This window comes from Narcine bancroftii, chromosome 3, assembly GCF_036971445.1.
Source record: "Narcine bancroftii isolate sNarBan1 chromosome 3, sNarBan1.hap1, whole genome shotgun sequence".
Lineage (NCBI taxonomy): Eukaryota > Metazoa > Chordata > Chondrichthyes > Torpediniformes > Narcinidae > Narcine > Narcine bancroftii.
The window spans coordinates 243,974,529-243,995,048 of NC_091471.1; the positions used below are offsets into that span (position 1 = coordinate 243,974,529).

A 20,520-nucleotide genomic window follows, 5' to 3' on the forward strand; every position below is an offset into this window, starting at 1 on the left:
GCAAGGTTCCAGGAACATTGAAATAACAATCCTGCTGAGCTTGTGATGAGGAGGCTGAGTTGATAGTGTTGGTCGCAAGGTAGATTTTATCCTGAAAACCCAATGGACAGGTTTTGCTGGAAAGGCGAGAATGGAAAATAAATCACAATTTTGCTTTTGCTGATCTGTAGAGACAAATTTCTTTCTTTCTTTGGCTTGGCTTCGCGGACGAAGATTTATGGAGGGGTATGTCCACGTCTGATGCAGGCTGTTTGTGACTGACAAGTCTGATGCGGGACAGGCAGGCACGGTTGCAGCGGTTGCAAGGGAAAATTGGTTGGTTGGGGTTGGGTTTTTCCTCCTTTGTCTTTTGTCAGTGAGGTGGGCTCTGCAGTCTTCTTCAAAGGAGGTTGCTGCCCGCCGAACTGTGAGGCGCCAACATGCATGGTTGGATGCGATATCAGCCCACTGGTGGTGGTCAATGTGGAAGGCACCAAGAGATTTCTTTAAGCAGTCCTTGTACCTCTTCTTTGGTGCAACTCTGTCTCGGTGGCCAGTGGAGAGCTCACCATATAACACGATCTTGGGAAGGCGATGGTCCTCCATTCTGGAGATGTGACCCACCCAGCGCAGCTGGGTCTTCAGCAGCGTGGATTCAATGCTTGCGGACTCTGCCAGCTCGAGTACTTCGATGTTGGTGATGAAGTCATTCCAATGAATGTTGAGGATGGAATGGAGACAGCGTTGATGGAAGCGTTCTAGGAGCCATAGGTGATGCCAGTAGAGGACCCATGATTCGGAGCAGAACAGGAGCATGGGTATGACAACAGCTCTGTACACCCTGATCTTTGTGTGTTTCTTCAGGTGATTGTTTTTCCAGAATCTTTTGTGTAGTCTTCCAAAGGTGCTATTTGCCTTGGCGAGTCTGTTGTCTATCTCTTTGTTGATCCTTGCATCAGATGAAATAGTGCAGCCGAGGTAGGTAAACTGGTTGACCATTTTGAGTTCTGTGTGCCCGATGGAGATGTGGGGGGGGGGGGGGCGCTGGTAGTCATGGTGGCGAGCTGGCTGATGGAGGACCTCAGTTTTCTTCAGGCTGACTTCCAGTCCAAACATTTTGGCAGTTTCCGCAAAACAGGACGTCATGCGCTGGGGAGCTGGCTCTGACTGGGCAACTAAAGTGGCATCGTCTGCAAAGAGTAGTTCACGGACAAGTTACTATTGTGTCTTGGTGTGAGCTTGCAGGCACCTCAGATTGAAGAGTCTGCCGTCCGTGCTGTGCCGGATGTAAACAGCGTTTTTATTGTTGAGGTCTTTCATGGCTTGTTTCAGCATCATGCTGAAGAAGATAGTTAAGAGGGTTGGTGCGAGGATGCAGCCTTGCTTCACGCTGTTGTCAATTGAGAAGGGTTCGGAGAGCTCATTGCTGTATCTGGTCTGACCTTGTTGGTTTTCGTGCAGTTGGATAACCATGTTGAGGAACTTGGGGGGGCATCCGAGGCGCTCCAGTATTTGCCAAAGCCCTTTCCTGCTCACGGTGTCAAAGGCTTTGGTGAGGTCAACAAAGGTGATGTAGAGTCCTTTGTTTGGTTCTCTGCACTTTTCTTGGAGCTGTCTGAGGGCAAAGACCATGTCAGTAGTTCCTCTTTGCGCGAAAGCCACACTGTGATTCTGGGAGGACATTTTCGGCGACACTAGGTATTAGTCTATTAAGGAGAATCCTAGCGAAGATTTTGCCTGCAATGGAGAGCAGCGTGATTCCCCTGTAGTTAGACAAATATTCATGTTGCAATCCACCCTCCCAGACTGTGGCCTCACTAGGGTTGGTGTCAACCCCATCCCCAACTCCCTGCTACAGACCCCCATTGACCTCCCCCCCCGTACCAGACCATACAAAATCCTTAGCAATGTTTTTTGGTACTAATGTTACTTGGAATTCCTGTCTCTCACTGAATGTAAATGGTCATAGAAGTGAGGGAAGCAACTAGCAAAATTAAAATTACACCTTTAAATTATAATATACGCACAACAGCACTGAAAACAACAGCACATGCTTATAGCACGTGCAGACAAAGTCACGTCATTAGAAGGTTCGAACAGTAAATGAGCATCGAGTTTTAGCCTTGTCGGTATATGGATACATTTTAAGCTGGGCTTATGAAAAATGTTATCACTCACTACAGGGATATTTTTATAAAACAACTGCACAAAAAATTTATAGACAGTAAATTTTGGGGCCACCTCCGACTGATGGTGTCACCCAGTGTGGTCCACACCCCCCCACCCCCCCCCCCCCGGCCCCAAGTGACGCCAGTGTACCCATGTAATCATAAACACTGTTTATGACTTTGGAAAATGCTGGTTTGGCCTCAGAAACTAGTAGTTGATTTGGCAACTTTGAATGTTGGTGTCACGTCACTATTCTGAGTGAGGATGCAGGTTGACGGGATGGGCTTGAATGTTTTGTCCTTCTCTTCGAAGTTAAATCCTGAATTGACTCTTCCCCCAGGTGCAGATGATGATTATTACACTCCTTATGAAGACATCACAGCAAGATCTGAGTTCCCAGAAAGCTGGCTATGGCGACTGTTTACCCTTGGAACAGCTCAAAACAAAAATCGGTATTTATCCTGAGATTTCACTGAATGCCTGCCGTTTATACCGCACAGTACTCTGGACGTGCAAAATTCTCTCTGAGTTCTGTCTATTGCCACATAATACATCATTAAAAATCTAATATGCCTACCAACCTTTGCCTGCCATAAGGGAAACAAAGAGTTGCCATGAGCATCGCCAGGCGCCCCTAACAATACGAGAATGAGAAGCAAAGAAAAGCCCCTTCAGAGATACCAAGTGTCCATGGATTCACCTCCAGCCTGCCCCCACCCCCACCACAGCTGCACAGATACCCAACGGCAGTTTGTCTTTGGTCGCATATGACTGAAGTGGAGCAAAGAATTAAAGTTTCAATTTAGGAGAGAGAAGTCACTTTCCTCATTGCAGGCTGCAACAAAGTGGCTCAGTGAATCAAGCAAATGATTTGTATGGGCTGTGGGAATGCTCCATTTTAAAAAATCATACCCTGACAGTAGATACACCAACTTTTCTGGTGCAGAACTTGATCCCTGCGGAGAAAGATGATTCTCACTGGGTCACTGACACCGTACAAGTCTCAGCAGTGGATACAGAGCATATTCACAAGAAACCTGTAGAGTAGGAAACTGTTTCAAAATAATTGATTTTGATGGCATGTAATAATAGAACTGAATTCTCCTCCTGATTATCCATCCTGTAGGATAATCTAGTGTCAAAACGAGATTCAGCCAGAAGGAAATCTCTCCCCAATGACCCAAAAATTTTCCATGCCCTGGCTGTAATTCTTTGGTGCTATTGGTTCTGCAATTCAACAGTAAATATAGTTTCTAATAAAAGATCCTCTCTTGATTGTAATCAACTTTTAAGTGAAGTTTGTGGGTGTCACTGCAACACTTTTAAAGGTTTCATCTTCATACAAAATGCTATGACTGGACTAGATGTTTCGAGATCTATTGATTCATTTTTGATTGCTTATTAAAGCTTTCCATGATTAAATTGATAAGAATTGCATTTTATTTAAAAAAAATCAAAGATTATTCATAGTATAATGTTACTAAGTTTCAACTTAGTAAGTTCTCTTTTACAATTTTCACAACATTTTTTTTAAACAGCCCTGTATCACAAGAGTTAACTGATTACCTTAAAGATTCGATCACTACTTGGGAAATACAGGCTGTCAGTGTGTCTCCAAATGAAGGTAAGTGTTTTGTGGCCATATCATAGACAAATGTCTCTCTAACCACGGAGTAGTGTAATTCTCTGAGGAGGGCCACAAGATGGTCCATTTTCGCCGTGTCTTGCACAACATTGTTCACTTGCGTGTAAGCTCCAAAACACTGGAGCCAGTAGTGAAAAATTTCTCCAGCTCGGGTGGCATCTTGATCTATCTCGAGTCTTCCAGGTTTCAGGGAAGTATCCATGATTGTTAGTCTGTTTATAAAATTGCAGTGCCATAGCCATGGACCAGTCAAGTACTATACCAATACAGGGCTTTTATTAACAGACCAGAGCCACCTCTAAACTGGCCAGTGGGAAAGCATCTCCATCTGTTATACCAGTAGGGTGGAGTATCTGTACAGCCATAGCCAATAGCAAATGATCAGTATAATAGGCCCCCACCCCCATTACTTCATCACAGGGGTTAATGTTCATGCCGTCTGCTTGGAGGGTGCCCAGACAGAATTCAAAATGTCATTCCTCCAATCAGTCTGGCAGTGCATGAAGTAAATAAGCTTGGTGAGAGGGGAATTGAAATGGATGGCCACGGGGAGATCCACGCTACTGTGGTGGACAGAGCCAAGGTTCTTGAGGAAGCTCTGCACCCTGTCTCTCCAATGTAGAGGAGACCATGATTTGGTAATCCCATTGTATTTGTTTAATATAACAATCTCACAAATGTTAATGTTTCTACTTCAAATTAGAGATGGTTTTTGGTCCATCATAGCATAGCAGTTAATTGTAAATCTGTACCTATTACGGGGAATGTTATATCCTCTCCATTGTAAATAAATAAAAATTAAGCTTTTTTTGAGCTTTGGAAGTAATTTCATTTCTCTGTGGGTTAGACTTTTACAAAAGTCTTTGGACATCTGGTCTGAGTTTTGACTATTTTCTTCATGCAGGAGTCTGCATCGCTCAACCCTACGAAATCACAGTACTGAAAGACTTTTTCATTGATCTCCGACTTCCGTATTCAGCTGTCCGCAATGAACAAGTGGAAATTAGAGCAATTCTCTACAATTATCATGACGAAGAAATTGAGGTACGTTTGGCAATGAAGGTGAATCGCGGATGTCTGCAGGCGTTGCGGTTGTAGTAAAAGCACCACAAGGCCATAGGGACTCAACAGGTCACTCTGCATTCCTCAGAGATAAAGGGATATTATCTGAGCCCTTCAAAGTATGAGCAAAAAGCTGGGAGTGGGGGGGAGGTGGTGCCAGAATGGAAGACTGTGGGAGGAGGGAAGAAACGGCAGGGGGAGGAGCACAGACCACCAGGGAAAAGGTTATCTTTGGACGAGGAGAGGAAAGGTAAGAATTGATCAGCGGAGAGGGTGGCCCTCTGAATGTAAAGCAATCTACTGAGTTCCTCTCACATTTTTATGTTTATATTAATATTTGGAAATGAGGATTGTTTTATTGGATTTTTTAAAAACCATGAATAGACTTTATTCACAATAAATTATTTACGAAGTGGCGACCGTTCTCTTTCCAGGTTTATTTTAGTATTCATACATTCCCCTCACTCTACAACGCTATATTCATTTCTATTGACACAATTGAATTAGACGAGCAAGTTTTAATCTCAAGGAGATCAGTGCAAATCTTATAATTAATGAGGCAAGACACATTTTTGTCAGGCATTTCTGCTGTGATTGTAATAGAATTGTACAATTAGATGTTCAAGAACTTAACTGAATTTGTGTTTCATCTGCAACAATAATGTGTGCTAAACCACCGTATGCATATGTTTGCCTGTCTTGGCACATCCATTGGCTAACTGTGCCTGTGGCACTTTTCATGGTCTCTAGAATGTTTCGCAGCTCCCTGCCCAGTGCAGAGCCATCGAGCAGCGTGGATGTGCTTTTGTTCTCAAGCTAATAAAAGCTTATCGGTTCGTTCAACTTCGGTCCTTTGGAGTTACTGATGGTGCATCATGGTGCAAGCTCAACCATAGAATTAGAATCGAATAAAGATCAGATAGAAAGCGAAGAGACACAAAGAGCTAACTGTGACAAAAGTTTGTTGACACTTGGTGTCAAGAAAGGAATAAAGGATGCACAATAGAGTGAAGCCTCGTGGAGAATATTTTTCTGGAAGTTTGTCAGGCGCTGGAGAGAATAGATGAGAGTGTGAAGGCCATGGAGAGATTTGAACAAGAGAAATCGTAAAAGGAAATCTAAATCGGAATCAGTATCCGATTGGGAGCCACCACAGGGCAATGAGCGGAAGAGGTTTTGCTGTGATTGCACCAATTAAATTCCAATGACTCCACATTGAATTCAATATACAAAATGCTGGAAGAACTTAACGGGTCAGGCAGCATCCTTGGAAGGCAACAGACATGACATTTCAGGCCAAAACCCTTCATCAGGAGTGGCAGAAGCCAGAATCAAAGAGAGGTGGGTGATGCACAAAGATTGAAGGTGCTGAAACCGAAGGTTTTTATTTACAAGCGATGGGCAGCATCTCTGTGTTGTTCACTCACGCTGACCCCGGATTCAAACTGGGGGCTGGCTTGTGGCATGACAGCCTTTATGGGAGAGAAAGGGGAGAAGTCACGAGCCGGCCAGTGAGAGCGGGATCAACCAGGAAAGATTATGTCCTTTACATATAACGATACAATAGTGGTTTCACGTCTGGGTTCACAACGTTGGGGGGCGGATTGGAAGAAGCATGAGGTGGCAGGTGATAGATGAATAGAGGAGGGAGGGGAGGGAATGGGCAAGGGAATAAACTTGGAGAGAGGAGGAAGAAGCACACGGCTGATGCACTAGATGGGAGAGGACAGTTGATCATCGAATGGAGATGGGGAGGTCGAGGAAGGGTGTTGGTGATGGACAGTTTAAGAGGGAGGGGAGGGGATCGAGAAAAGAGCAGAAATAATGAAGCCAGAGGGATGAGGAAGATTAAGCGAGAGGGTTATAGGAAACAAAGAGGGAGGATTACAGAAATTGTAGAGTATTATTCATACCAACTGGTTGGAGACTGCCAAGTGGAAATCTGAGGCGCTGTTCTTCTAACTTGCATGTGTCTCCACATTGCAGTAAAGTAGCCCATAGTGAGGCGTTTCAGTTCGGGAATGGGAAGCGGAATGAATAGAAGGGGAATTCTCTACCAAGGGCAGACAATACTTCTGTTCATCTGACAGCACTCCCTCATCACTCGACTCCGATTGCTTCCTTGTTCTGAGAATGTTTTGCGACAACACTATCACCGTGCCAGCGGCCTAGGTTGGAATCTGGCGCAGCCTGTATGGAGTTTGAATGTTCTCCCTGTGACTTGTCTGAGATTTCTCTGGGTTCTTCCCATCCTCTAAAAACTTGCTTGAAGGTTATTTGGTGTATTTTGGGGGCATGTGTTTGTGAGCTGGAAGAACCTGTAACTGCGCTGTATGTCTAATGCAGTTTGATTGCTCTTTAAATTCTAGGTACGTGTGGAGTTTCCTTTCAACGAGTACCTGTGCAGTAGTGCAAAACCAACAGAGAGATTAATGATTAAAACCAATGTTCCTGCAAAATCGTCCACTGTGGTGCCTTATATAATAGTCCCATTGAGAACTGGAGAAATAACAATCGAAGTCAAGGCTGCAGTTGCAAATGTATTTGTCAATGATGGAGTGAGAAAGCCCCTTCTGGTGGTGGTGAGCTCAATATAATTACACCTTCAAGATTCAGGAATGTCAGTGACTAAAATGGGATCCATCCCCTCCTCCCTCCACCCCCGCAAAATCCTTTCTCTCCTCATCTCTCTGGCCCATTTCTCCTCTTTCCTTAAAATGGGACAAAATTTCTGAAACAGAAAGGAAGCCCCATGTTCAAATTCAACGTTTTGATAAGATGCAAACGTGATCATTTGATAATATATTTTTTTGAGAAAATCAAAGAATTGGACAGAGGGACAATCGGGCTGTTTCCCAAGGCTCCTGCTTAAATGACTGGCAATGCCAGCATTTATTTTCAATCTGCAACAATTGAGGAATGAAGGCAGGATGGACTTGAAAGATCCTGCGGGAAAGCTTGAACCCATGTGCTCGCTACCCTTGTGGTTGCAGTGATGGGTTTTGAAGTGGATGTGGGAAGTCTCTCATCAGAAGTGATGGTGAACTTTTGAGTTCTTCCACACATATAATATGGGATGGAAGTTGGCTTAGAGTAAGGAAGGATCACTTAGCGAATAAGACAAATAACTAATAATAGTAACTTAAGCAGAAACTCAAAACCGTGGGGCAAAAAGACCAATGAACACTCAATATCTCTTTCTTTCTGCAGCCAGAGGGAGTAAAAGTTGAAATACCAGTGGATACCCATATTTTGGACCCCAGAGGTAAGATTCTAATGGATCATAAACCCTCATAATAAACAGTTCTTGGACACAGCATTTTCTATTTAAATTATCCCTTAAAAATGTTTTACCAGATTTAACACAGATGATTATAGGGAAAATGAGCCAAGAATTTAATCAAAAGGTTGGCAGGAGAAGGAAATTTGTTGCTTTATTTCACATAAGCTACCTTACAACAATAAATGAAAATAGCGCACGAGAAAGTCCAAGTAAAGCAGACTCTGTGGTTCCTTGATCATTCAGGAACCTGCTGGCGGAGGGGAAGAAGCTGTCCTTGTGCCACTGAGTGCTCATCTTCAGGCTCTTGCACCTTTTCCCCCATGGTAGCAGAGTGATGACCTGGATGGTGGGGGTCCTTGAGCATAGAAGCTGCTTTCTTAAGTTACCAAAAACAAGCAGAGCATATAAGAACCTGATAAAATTGAAGGTGGAGGTGGTCACCCAACCCCGTCAAACCTGCCCCCACCGTTCATCATATCCTGATTGATCTGCCCCAGGCTTCACCCCCTGATCCGATTCTCAACAACCCTTGATTCCCTGATTATTCAAAAACTTCCTCTTTCAATACTCACAAGGATCGAATCTACATATTCATTGAATGTTGAGAATTATAGAAATTAACCATCTTTGTGAGATGGAGTTTTAAAAATTAATTTATAAACAGGGCCATCATTATCAAAGTCAGTATGTTTGCCCTTGACAAGCATTTGTAACTGATCTTGAACTGCTGCAGAACCAGTAATGAAAATACTTCCACACAGCGTGGTTAGTGTAGCAGTCACCACAATGTTATTACAGTGCCAGTGACCCAGGGTCGATAAGGATGGAGACTGGGAAATCGATTGGCTGAGCAACTCGCTCCATTCATATTAATGGCAGGGATCTTTCAGTACCCAACAATTTCAATTCTGCACCAGGCTCCTGCAATGACACATCTGACCATGGCCTTATGCACTGCTGAATCACATCACCCGTAAATAGGAGAAGCAAGACCTAATATTTCATCTGGGTTCTTTCCAACCAGATGGCATTAACATCAACTTCTTTGGTTTCTACTAGACCATTCCCCATTCTTACTCTCTTCTTTGTCCCCCGTCTCCTTACCTCCAGTTCTCCACCCCCTTCCCTCTCCATCCCTCTTCCCCTTATTTGCCTTCCTCACTTATCCACCAATGACCTCTTGCCTGGGGGGGGCATATGCTTCTCTCCCTGCCCCCCCCCACCATTTTATTCAGCCAACTGCCTACATTTTGTTCACACCTTGAAGAATGGCTAAGGGCCAAAATTTTGGTCATGTATCTTTACTTTGCTCTACTGTTTGACCAACCAAATTTCTCCAGCATGGTGTTTAGACTTGAGTCATGGTGTCTGCAGACTCTCGTGTTTTAATGCTGCTGTCTATTAGGAGTTTGTATGTTCTCCCTGTGTCTGTGTGGCTTCCATCCGGGTGCTCCGGTTTCCTCCCACATTCCAAAGGCATATGGGATTGGTCGGTTAATTGGTCACATGGGTGTATTTAGGCAGTGTGGGCTTATGGACTGGAAGGGCCTGTTTCCAGGCTGTATCTCTACATTAACAATAAAATGAAATTCAGTGGGAGATCCAAGTTCAGTAATAACGGAAGAACATGGATATATTTCAAATGAGGATGGTGTGCAAGTCAGAATCGCAATTATTGTCACGAACGTGTCACAAACTTTGTTGTATTGCAGCTGCATCTTTGTGCATCTCACGTGCCAATAGTGGTACAAATTACATTTCTGTCCAAAAAAGTAAATGAGTGAAAAAGAAGAGAAAAAAGTGAGGTAATGTCTGTGGTTCAGTATCGATTTTGAAATCTGATGGCGGTGGGGAAAAGCTGTTTTGGAGCTGGAGAGGATATAGTGGAATATCGAGAATATGTTATGAATAAATAAATCTATTTTTCCTTTAACTTAGGTAAAGAGCAAAAGTTTGATGTTAATGTCAAGGCCCCAGAAGACATGGTTCCAAATACAGAACCATTGACATTAATCAGTACTCAAGGTAGGTTGTTCATGATTAAAAGAGACCAATATATTTCTGCATCTTAACTGACTTGTACTTGTCAGAGCATTAGAATTGCACGTTTGCTTTCCACCTCAAACACAACATCAGAACGTTACAAGATTTCCTTCCAAAAAGAAAAATGCCATCAATCTCCAACTTTCATTTCATCCTGCTTGGAATATGGATGTGGGACAGCTTCTTGCTTCAATCTTTCCTCCTTCCAGTTACTCCTGTTTACTTATTTATACAATTTAAATTAGGATATTTAAGTGCTTTACTAAAAACCTGTTAGAGGCCAGAAATCTGTCATGTATTGAACTTGGACACGGGAAGATCAATTGTCACGGGATGAAATAAAATTGCTCAATATACACAAGTTCCTAGAATACATTCCAGGTATGTACCTCAGAAAACAATATTCACTGAATTTAAAGAATGAATGGCCTGCTTCATGGTGGGCGATGAAGACTACTTTCAATGGCTTTAAATCAACTGGCCAGGAGTTCTAGTGACTGAGAGAAATCAGGATACCATTGCTTGGCCCCTGAAAGAGGTGATACAGGTTGATGGGGAGATCAAATGGCATTTGGTATACTCGCTTTCGTAAATCAAGGCATCCAGTATAAAAGTTGAGCAGTCATGCTGAAGTCGTACTACATATTGTTTAGACTGCACTTAGTGCATTGTGTACAGTTCTGGTCACCACAGTACAGGAAGGATGTGGTCAGCATAGAGAGAGAGTGCAGAAGAGATTCAGCAAGGTGTGGGCTGGAAAGAAGAACTGTAGTTATAAGGAGCGATTGGAAAGACCAAATTTATTCTCATTGGAACGAAGGGGGTTTAAGAATGTACTTCTAGCATTCCACCAAATTATGAGGGGAATATCTAAAATAGATAGAATCCTTCTCCCAGGGCAGGTGAGCCCAAAACTTGTTTAAAGTGAGAGGGGACCAACTTAAAGGAGATACAAGGGGTAAGTTTACCACCTATGTAGAATATTTGGAACAAGCTGTCAGGGGTGATCGAGGAGGTAAATAATATCAGTGTTTAAAATGTATTTGGATAGTAGAGATATCGGCTGAATGTGGGCAAATGCAATCAGTGTCCAGAGGTAGTGGGTGGAATGGATCATTTAAGTGCTGTACTCTTCTGATTTATGTGATGTTAAGCATTTTGTCTCCACTTCATTGTCTATGCCCAGTGAGATAAAAGGCAATGACAAAGTCTACGCCACTGCTTCGAAGTAAGAAAGGTCTTTCAACACCTCTTTGCGTTGAAAGGGCAAATGGAGATCATTGGGCCAAAGACTTTGTGCTGTCTCCAAATTAGAGCAAACCAATTACATTCTCTCTCCCTAGTTTTTACTCACAGCCTCAACAGCTTTTCCCATTTAAGATGTTTCAGGTGCTTAGGATGTTGTCAATTGGTGGTAAGCGACGTCCCCAGAGTTGGTGCTGGACCCACAACTGTTCCCGATGTACATAAACGATCTGGAAGAGGGAACAGAGTGCAGTGAATCTGGATTTGCTGCTGAACCTAGATCGAGTGGAAAAGCAAATTGCAAAGAGAGTCTGCAGAGAGATACAGAAAGGTTAAGTAAATGAGCAAGGGTCTGGCAGATGAAATACAAAATGTTGGCAAATCTGAGATTATCCACTTTAAAAGGAAAAATGGAAGATCAGAATACTATTTAAATGTCAAGCGATTGCAGCTTGTGGCCATGCCAAACGACTTGGGAGAGCTTGTGCATGAATCGCAAAAGTTTGTTTTGCAGGCACAGCAGTTATCAAGAAGGCCAATGGAACATTGGCCTTCATTGCTAGAAGGTTGTAATTTAAGAATAGGGAGGTTATGCTGTAACTGCATAAGGTCCTGGTGAGACCACATCTGGAGGACTGTGTGCAGTTCTGGTCTCCTGACTTGAGGAGGGATGGACTGGCTTTGGAAGTGGTGCAGGGAGGGTTCACCAGGTTGATTCCAGAGATGTAGGGGTTAGCCTATGAGGAGGGATTGTGTCATCTGGGACTGTACTCACTGAAATTTAGGAGAATGAGAGGGGATCTTATAGAAACATAAAATTATAAAAGACATAGATAAGATGGAAGTAGGTAGGTTGTTTCCATTGATGAGGGAGACCAGAATGAGGGGACATCACCTCAAGAACAAGGTAGATGAGCTTAAAGCATGGATTGGCACTTGGAATCATGATGTTGTGGCAATTAGTGAGACCTGATTACAGGAGGGACAGGGCTGGCAACTAAATATTCCAGAATACAAATGTTTTAGATGATATAGAACAGGGGATCACAAAGGGGGAGCAGTTGCTCTGCTTGTTAAGGAGGACATTACTGCAGTGAGGTGGCAGGATGGTTTGGAGGGATCATCCAGTGAGGCTGTTTGGGTGGAATTGAGGGGTGGAGGAGGCATGAGGGCACTAATAGGAGTGTATTATATACCACCAAATGGGCCGATAATTGGAAGAACAAATTTGTAAGGAGATAGCATATATGTGTAATTAACATAAGGTAGTGATCATGGGAGATTTTAACTTCCCTCACATTGATTGGGATACCCATACAGTAAGAGAGCTGGATGGGCTAGAGTTTGTCAAATGTGTACAAGATAGTTTTCTTAATCAATACGTAGAGGAACCGACTCGGAATGGTGTAAAACAGGATCTCCTATTAGGGAACGAGATAGGTCAGGTGTCTGAGGTTAATGTTGGAGAACAAATTGGGTCTTGTGATCACAACTCTATTAGTTTTAGGGTAGTTTTAGGGAAAAGCAAAGAAGGGCCTAAAGTTGAGGTTCTGGATTGGAGAAAAGCAAATTTTGAAGGAATGAGAATGGCTTTGGGGAGTATTGAATGGGACATGATTTTTTCAGGAAAGGATGTAAATGAAAAATGGAGAATATTCAAAGAAGAAATTTTGAGAGTACAGAATAGATATGTCCCAGTGAGGATCAAAGGAAAGGCTGGAAGTTATAGGGAGCCTTGGTTTTCGAGGAATATTATAAATTTGGTTAGGAAAAAGAGGGAGGTGTGCAAGAGGTATAAACAGCAGGGTGCTGAGAAATTGAAAGAGAACTACAAGGAGTGTAGAAAAATTCTTAAGGAAGAAAGTAGAAAGGCCAAAAAGAGTCACGAAGAGGCTTTGGCAGACAGAGTAAGAATAAATCCAAAGGGTTTCTATAGATACATTAAAAGTAAAAGATTAGTGAGCGATATAATTGGACCCCTTGTAGATAGGAAGGGTAGGTCATGTGAAAAGTCAGAGGAGATGGGGGAAATTTTAAATGATTTCTTCTCCTTAGTATTCACTAGGGAAAAAAAATATTGTACCAGTTGAAGTAAAGAAAAATAGTGGGGAGGCCATGAATCATATAAGGATAACCGAGGAGGTAGTGATGACAGTGTTAATAAAGATAAAGGTGGACAAATCTCTGGGTCCGGACAATGTATTCACAAGGACTCTCAGGGAGACTAGTGTACAGATAGTGGGACCATTAACAGAAATATTTAGGATGTCACTGGTCACGGAGGTAGTGCCAGAGGATTTGAGGGTGGCTCATGTTGTTCCGCTGTTTAAGAAAGGGTCCAATGTAAGCCTGGAAATTATAGACCTGTGAGTCTGATGTCTGTGGTGGATAAGTTGATTGAAAGTGTTCTGAGGGATGAAATTTACAATTATTTGGAAGAACAGGGATGGATAGATAGTAGTCAGCATGGTTTTGTCAGGGGTAGATCATGCTTAACAAACCTTATCGAATTTTTCGAGGGAGTTACAAAAAAAATTGATGAAGGGAAGGCTGTGGATGTTGTCTATTTAGACTTTAGTAAAGCTTTTTACAAAGTTCCCCACAGGAACTAAATCAGTTAGTAGAAGAACCGACTCGGGATGGTGTAATACTGGATCTCCTGTTAGGGAATGAGCTAGGTCAGGTAGCGGACATTAATGTTGGAGAACCAATTGGGTCTAGTGATCATAATTCTGTTAGTTTTAGGGTAGTTTTAAGGAAGAGCAAGGAGAGACCTAAAGTTGAGGTTCTGGATTGGAAAAGAGCAAATTTCGAAGGAATAAGAAGGGATTTGGGGAGAATTGAGTGGGACAGGATATTTTCAGGTAAGGCTGTTAATGAAAAATGGAGGATATTCAAAAAAGAAATTTTGAGGGTACAGAGTAGTTATGTCCCAGTCTGGATCAAAGGAAAGGCTGGAAGTCATAGGGAGGCTTGGTTTTCGAGGAATATTGGAAATTTGGTTAGGAGAAAAAGGGAGGTGTACAAGAGGTATAAAGAGCAGGGAGCTGAGAAGTTGAAGGAGGACTACAAGGAGTGTAGAAGGAATCTTAAGAAAGAAATTAGAAAGGCCAAAAAAAGGCATGAAGAGGCTTTGGCTGACAGAGTAAAAATAAATCTAAAGGGGTTCTATAAGTACATTAAAAGTAAAAGATTAGTGAGAGATAAAATTGGACCCCTTGTAGATAGCGAGGGTAGGCTGAGTGAGAAGTCTGAGGAAATGGGGGAAAATTTTGAATGATTTCTTTGCCTCGGTATTCACTAGGGAAAAAAATGTTGAAACAGTTGAAGTAAAGAAAAATAGTGGGGAGGCCATGAATCATATAAGGATAACCGAGGAGGTGGATTAATCTCCCTGACCGGACAAAATATTCCCAAGGACACTCAGGGAGGCTAGTGGACAGTTAGTGGGGCCATTAACAGAGATATTTAGGATGTCACTGGCCACGGGGGTGGTACCAATGGATTGGAGGGTGGCGCACATGGTTCCTCTGTTTAAGAAAGGGTTCAAATGCAAACCTGGGAATTATAGGTCTGTAAGTCTGATGTCTGTGATGGGCAAGTTGATGGAAAGTGTTCTGAGGGATGCTATTTACAAATTTTTGGAGGTACAGGGATTGATAGGGAGTAATCAGCATGGTTTTGTCAGGGGTAGATCATGCTTGAAAAACCTGACTGAGTTCTTCGAGGGGGTTACAAAAAAGGTTGAAGAAGGGAAAGCTGTGGATGTTGTCTATTTGGACTTTAGTAAAGGTTTTGACAAAGTTCCCCATAGAAGGTTAAGAAAAAAGGTGGAGGCATTAGGTATAAATAAGGAGGTAGTGAAATGGATTCAGCAGTGGTTGGATGGAAGGTGTCAGAGAGTAGTGGTAGAAAATTGTTTGTCCAATTGGAGGCCGGTGACTAGTGGAGTTCCTCAGGGTTCGGTCCTGGGTCCACTATTATTTGTTATATATATTAACGATCTGAATGTAGGGGTGGAGAATTGGATAAGCAAGTTTGCGGATGACACAAAGTTTGGTGGTGTTGTGGACAGTGAGGTAGATTACCGTAGATTAAAAGGTGATTTAGGTAGGCTGGAGGTGTGGGCTGAGAAATGGCTGATGGAATTTAATACAGATAAATGTGAGGTGCTACATTTTGGAAAGGCAAATTTAAATAGGTCATATACATTGAATGGTAGACAATTGAGAAGTGCAGAGCAACAAAGGGATTTAGGTGTTATGGTAAATGGTACCCTCAAGGCTGATACTCAAGTAGATGGTGTGGTGAAGAAGGCATTTGGAATGTTGGCCTTCATAAATCGGAGTATTGAATTCAAGAGTAGGGAGATTATGATGAAATTGTACAAGGCATTGGTGAGGCCAAATTTGGAGTACTGTGTACAGTTTTGGTCACCAAATTATAGGAAAGATATAAACAAAATAGAGAGAGTGCAGAAAAGGTTCACGAGAATGTTGACAGGATTTCAGGGTCTGAGTTACAGGGAAAGGTTGTGCAGACTGGGGCTTTTTTCTCTGGAGCGTAGAAGATTGAGAGGGGACTTGATAGAGGTGTTTAAGATTTTAAAAGGGACAGACAGAGTAAATGTGGATAGGCTTTTTCAATTAAGAAAGGGGAGATTCAAACTAGATGACATGGTTTAAGATTGAAGGGGGAAAATTATAAGGGGAACATGAGGGGAAATTTCTTTACGCAGAGGGTGGTGGGGATGTGGAATGAGCTTCCGGCAGACGTGGTCGAGGCGGGATCATTGGTTACATTTAAGGAAAGACTGGATCGTTACATGGATAAGAGGGGACTAGAGGGGTATGGACCGGGTGCTGGTCAGTGGGACTAGGAGGGTGGGGATTTGCTACGGCATGGACTAGTAGGGCCAAACTGGCCTGTTCTGTGCTGTAAGTGGTTATATGGTTATATATGGTTATAGGAGGTTAGGAAAAAAGGTGGAGGCATTAGGTATAAATAAGGAGGTAGTGAAATGGATTCAGCAATGGTTGGATGGGAGGTGTCATAGTGGTAGAAAATTGTTTGTCAAATTGGAGGCCAGTGACGAGTGGAGTTCCTCAGGGATCGGTCCTGGGTTCATTATTGTTTGTTATATATATGTTAACGATCTTGAAGAAGGGGTGGTAAATTGGATAAGTAAGTTTGCAGATGATACAAAGATTGGTGGTATTGTGGACAGTGAGGAAGATTACCGTAGCTTAAAAAGAGATATAGGAAAGCTAGAGGAGTGGGCTGAGAAATGGCTGATGGAATTTAATACGGATAAGTGTGAAGTGCTGCATTTTGGAAAGGTAAATATAAATAGGTCATATACATTGAATGGTAGACAATTGAAAAGTGCAGAGCAACAAAGGGATTTAGGAGTTATGGTAAATAGTACCCTCAAAGTTGATACTCAGGTAGATAGAGTGGTGAAGAAGGCATTTGGAATGTTGGCCTTCAAAAATCGGAGTATTGAATTCAAGAGTTGGGATGTTATGATGAAATTGTACAAAGCATTGGTGAGGCCAAATTTGGAATACTGTGTGCAGTTTTGGTCACCAAATTATAGGAAGGATATAAACAAAATAGAGAGAGTACAGAGAAGGTTCACGAGAATGTTGACAGGATGTCAGGGTTTGAGTTACAGAGAAAGGTTGATCAGCCTGAGGCTTTTTGCTCTGGAGCGTAGAAGATTGAGGGGGGATTTGATGGAGGTGTTCAAGATTTTAAAAGGGACAGAGAGAGTCAACGTGGATAGACTTTTTCAATTAAGAGTGGGGGATATTCAAACCAGAGGCCATGGTTTGAGATTGAAGGGGGAAAATTATAAGGGGAACATGAGGGGAAATTTCTTCACGCAAAGGGTGGTTGGGATGTGGAATAGGCTTTTGGCGGAGGTGGTTGAAGCAGGGATGTTATTTACATTTAAGGAAAGACTGGATAATTACATGGAAGGGAGAAGATTGGACGGGTATGGACCAGGTGCTGGTCAGTGGGACTAGGAGGGTGGGGATTTGTTCCTGCATGGACTAATAGGGCCAAACTGGCCTGTTCTGTGCTGTATATGGTTATATGAAGCAGATTTAGGATGGAGATGAGGAGGAACTGCTTTTCCCAGAGGGTGGGGAATCTGTGGAATTCGCTGCCCATTGAAGCAGTGGAGGTGACCTCAGTAAATCTATTTAATGATAGATGTTTTACATAGTAGGGGAATTAAGGGATATGGGGAAAAGGCAGGTTGTGGAGATGAGGCCATCATCGGATCAGCCTTGATCATGGTACGGTCGACTCGATGGGCCAGATAGCCGACTCCTGCTCCTATTTCTTATGGTCTTCCATCCTTAACTAGCTCTCTCATGAGCAATGCTGTCCTCTTCAGAACAATCCACGGCATAAAATTTGAGCAACTTTCAAATTGCTTCACCAAAAATGTACTGCCAAGAACATGAAACAAGTTTCTATGTGTAAATGCATGAAATTGATGATATTCCAATGAAGCATGGCCAGTTTTGGATATTGGCAGAATATTTTTTATTTCATTAATGAAACAGGAACCATCATAAGTGAAACTATTGAAAATACAATTGACGGAACAAAATTGAAGCATCTCATCAGAGTTCCATCTGGATGCGGTGAACAGAACATGGCTTCAATGACTCCAGTGGTAATAGTTGTGATATACCTGGATGAAGGCATTCACTGGCCAAAAGTGGGAGTGGAGAAAAGAAGCATTGCCATAAACAACATTAAGACCGGTAAAAACACCCCTTTTATATTTCATATTTGAAATGATTAAATCAATATTTGTGGGTGGCACGATTAGCCTCGCAGTTAGCTCAACAGTATTGCTGCACTAGCAACCAGGGTTTGAATCCAGCACTGACTGTAAGGAATTCCTTCATCCAGGAGAGTTGAACTGGCTTTGGCGAGGGATCACCAGGTTGATTCCGGAGATGTAGGGGTTAGCCTATGAGGAGAGATTGAGTCTTCTGGGACTGTACTCACTGGAATTTAGGAGAATGAGAGGAGATCTTCTAGAAACATATAAAATTATGAAAGGCATAGATAAAACAAAAGTAGATCAGTTCTTTCCATTGGTGAGGGTTACTGGAACAAAGGGACGTAGCCTCAAGATGCAGGGGAGTAGATTTGGGATGGAGATGAGGAGGAAGTGCTTTTTCCAGTGGGTGGTGTATCTGTGGAATTTGCTGCCCATTGAAGCAGCGGAAGCGACCTCAGTAAATATACTTAAGAGAAATTGGATAGATTTCTATAGAGTTGGGGAATTAAGGGATATGGGGAAAAAGTAGGTGGAGATGAGCCCATCATTAGAACAGCCATGGTCTCATTGAATGGCAGAGCAGCCTCAATGGGCCAGACGACCGACTCCCCCTCCTATTTCTTATGTACCCCATGGTCTGCGTGGGTACTCCAATTTCCTACCAGCCTCCAAAATCATATGAGACTTGTGATTGGCCAGCAAGGGTTTAAATGGCCGGAATTGGCTTCAACCAGGTGGTTTTTAAAAAAACCCCACAAGGAGCACTTTTGGAAGAAATAGCACAAAAACAGTTTGAAAGTTTAAGTGTGATCACTGATGTTTGTGTCAAGGTTCACAGAGGAGGTTATGTTATGTATAATGACAGCAGTTCTTCATCTTGAAATGTTGATGAAGCAGATGTGGCAATGTGGACACCCAGTTGCAGAATGTGGGCGCTGTTATACACTGGATGTCTCTGCTGCAGTTCGCTGTAGCTCCGAGGGACTGACCTGAAGGGGCCGCATGTGGCTTATATCCCGGCAGATGATTGGCAGCCGACCGGGTGGGGCTTGGTCCATTCAGGTCGGCTGATTGACAGCCAGCCAGGTGTGGTCTTGTCCTCCAGTGCTCTTCCTGCAGGTACACAGATCACCCCCTGAAGTTGGTTAGTGGTGTATCACCACACAGAATATAGATATTTAGGCTTTAAAGGGATGTAGGGGTTGGGTGGGTAGGTAACAAGGCTTAGGATCAGCCATGTTTGCACATGGAAGACTGGTGGAAAACAGGAGAGGATCACAAATTGCTTCAGTGTTGGGAATATTTCAGTCGAGCAGGCCGTTGCCAGTTGGATTCCAGAGCACCCAGATCCTTGTGTTTCCAATAATGATTTGAAGGAAAATGGATGGACAAATAAACATGGTGAATGGCACCAAAAAACTCAGCAGGCCACGCAGCATCTATAGGAAGCAAAGGGGATCGAAAATTTTGGGCCTGAGATTTTTGTCAAGGTATGCGCAAAAGGCAGACAGGCCTTTGAATTAAAAAGCTGGGAAGGGGGAGGAGGGAGCAGGGTTAACAGGCAAGAGGTTGATATGGGTGAGGAGAGAGTGGTTCAAAAGAGAAAAAAATCACTGAGAAATGATAAGGGAAGTGAGTGTAGCTCTGAATGGAGAGGGAAGTGGGGTGGAGAACCTAAGGAGGAAATGTGAGAGCTGGAGGGAGAGAGACAGACAGACAGACAACAGACAGACTGATAACAGAGAGAAGGATAGAGAAGGAGAGGAAGAGCCTAATAGAATCTGGAAGTGAATGAGATGCTGTTTTTATGAACCAAAACTCAGGATAGAAGAACAGACTGGTGAATGCGGGCTCCATTTTCACATTTAAGAAACAATGTATGTGCACGTGGATCAGAGGGGTATTTAGGGCTATGGTACAGTCCGTTGGCACTTGGCAGAAAACAGTTTGGCACAGACTAGATGGACCGTAGGGCCTGTTTCTGTGCTGTGATGTTCTATGGTTCCAGAAGTTGCACAAGGACTAAATATAACACTAATTGTACCATGGTTTAAATATTGCATACGGACACACTCACTGCATTCCATAAAATATGTAACTGCACTGCAGCGATTTTACATAACTAAAAAATATAGCCATTAGGAATGATTGGTTAAGCTATATTGGAATACTAGTGGCTGGAAGAATATTTAATCAACATGTGTAATATTGTGAGGAACCAATAAACGTTATTAGAAAGGACTAATTTCCCCAGCAGGGGAATTAAAAACAAGGGAGCATTTA

At 42.8% G+C, this 20,520-nt stretch overlaps 1 protein-coding gene across 2 annotated transcripts in view; it reads left to right on the forward strand.

Moving 5' to 3' along the window:
- LOC138758437 (complement C3-like) overlaps positions 1–20,520 on the forward strand; it is a 117,742-nt gene that overhangs the window by 56,725 nt on the left and 40,497 nt on the right. For both annotated transcript variants that reach the window (XM_069927347.1, XM_069927348.1), the window contains 7 exons: positions 2,489–2,600; positions 3,687–3,772; positions 4,698–4,837; positions 7,225–7,437; positions 8,066–8,120; positions 10,077–10,163; positions 18,008–18,211. In XM_069927347.1, the coding sequence (XP_069783448.1) occupies positions 2,489–2,600; positions 3,687–3,772; positions 4,698–4,837; positions 7,225–7,437; positions 8,066–8,120; positions 10,077–10,163; positions 18,008–18,211 (897 nt within the window). The remainder of the gene's footprint in view (positions 1–2,488; positions 2,601–3,686; positions 3,773–4,697; positions 4,838–7,224; positions 7,438–8,065; positions 8,121–10,076; positions 10,164–18,007; positions 18,212–20,520) is intronic.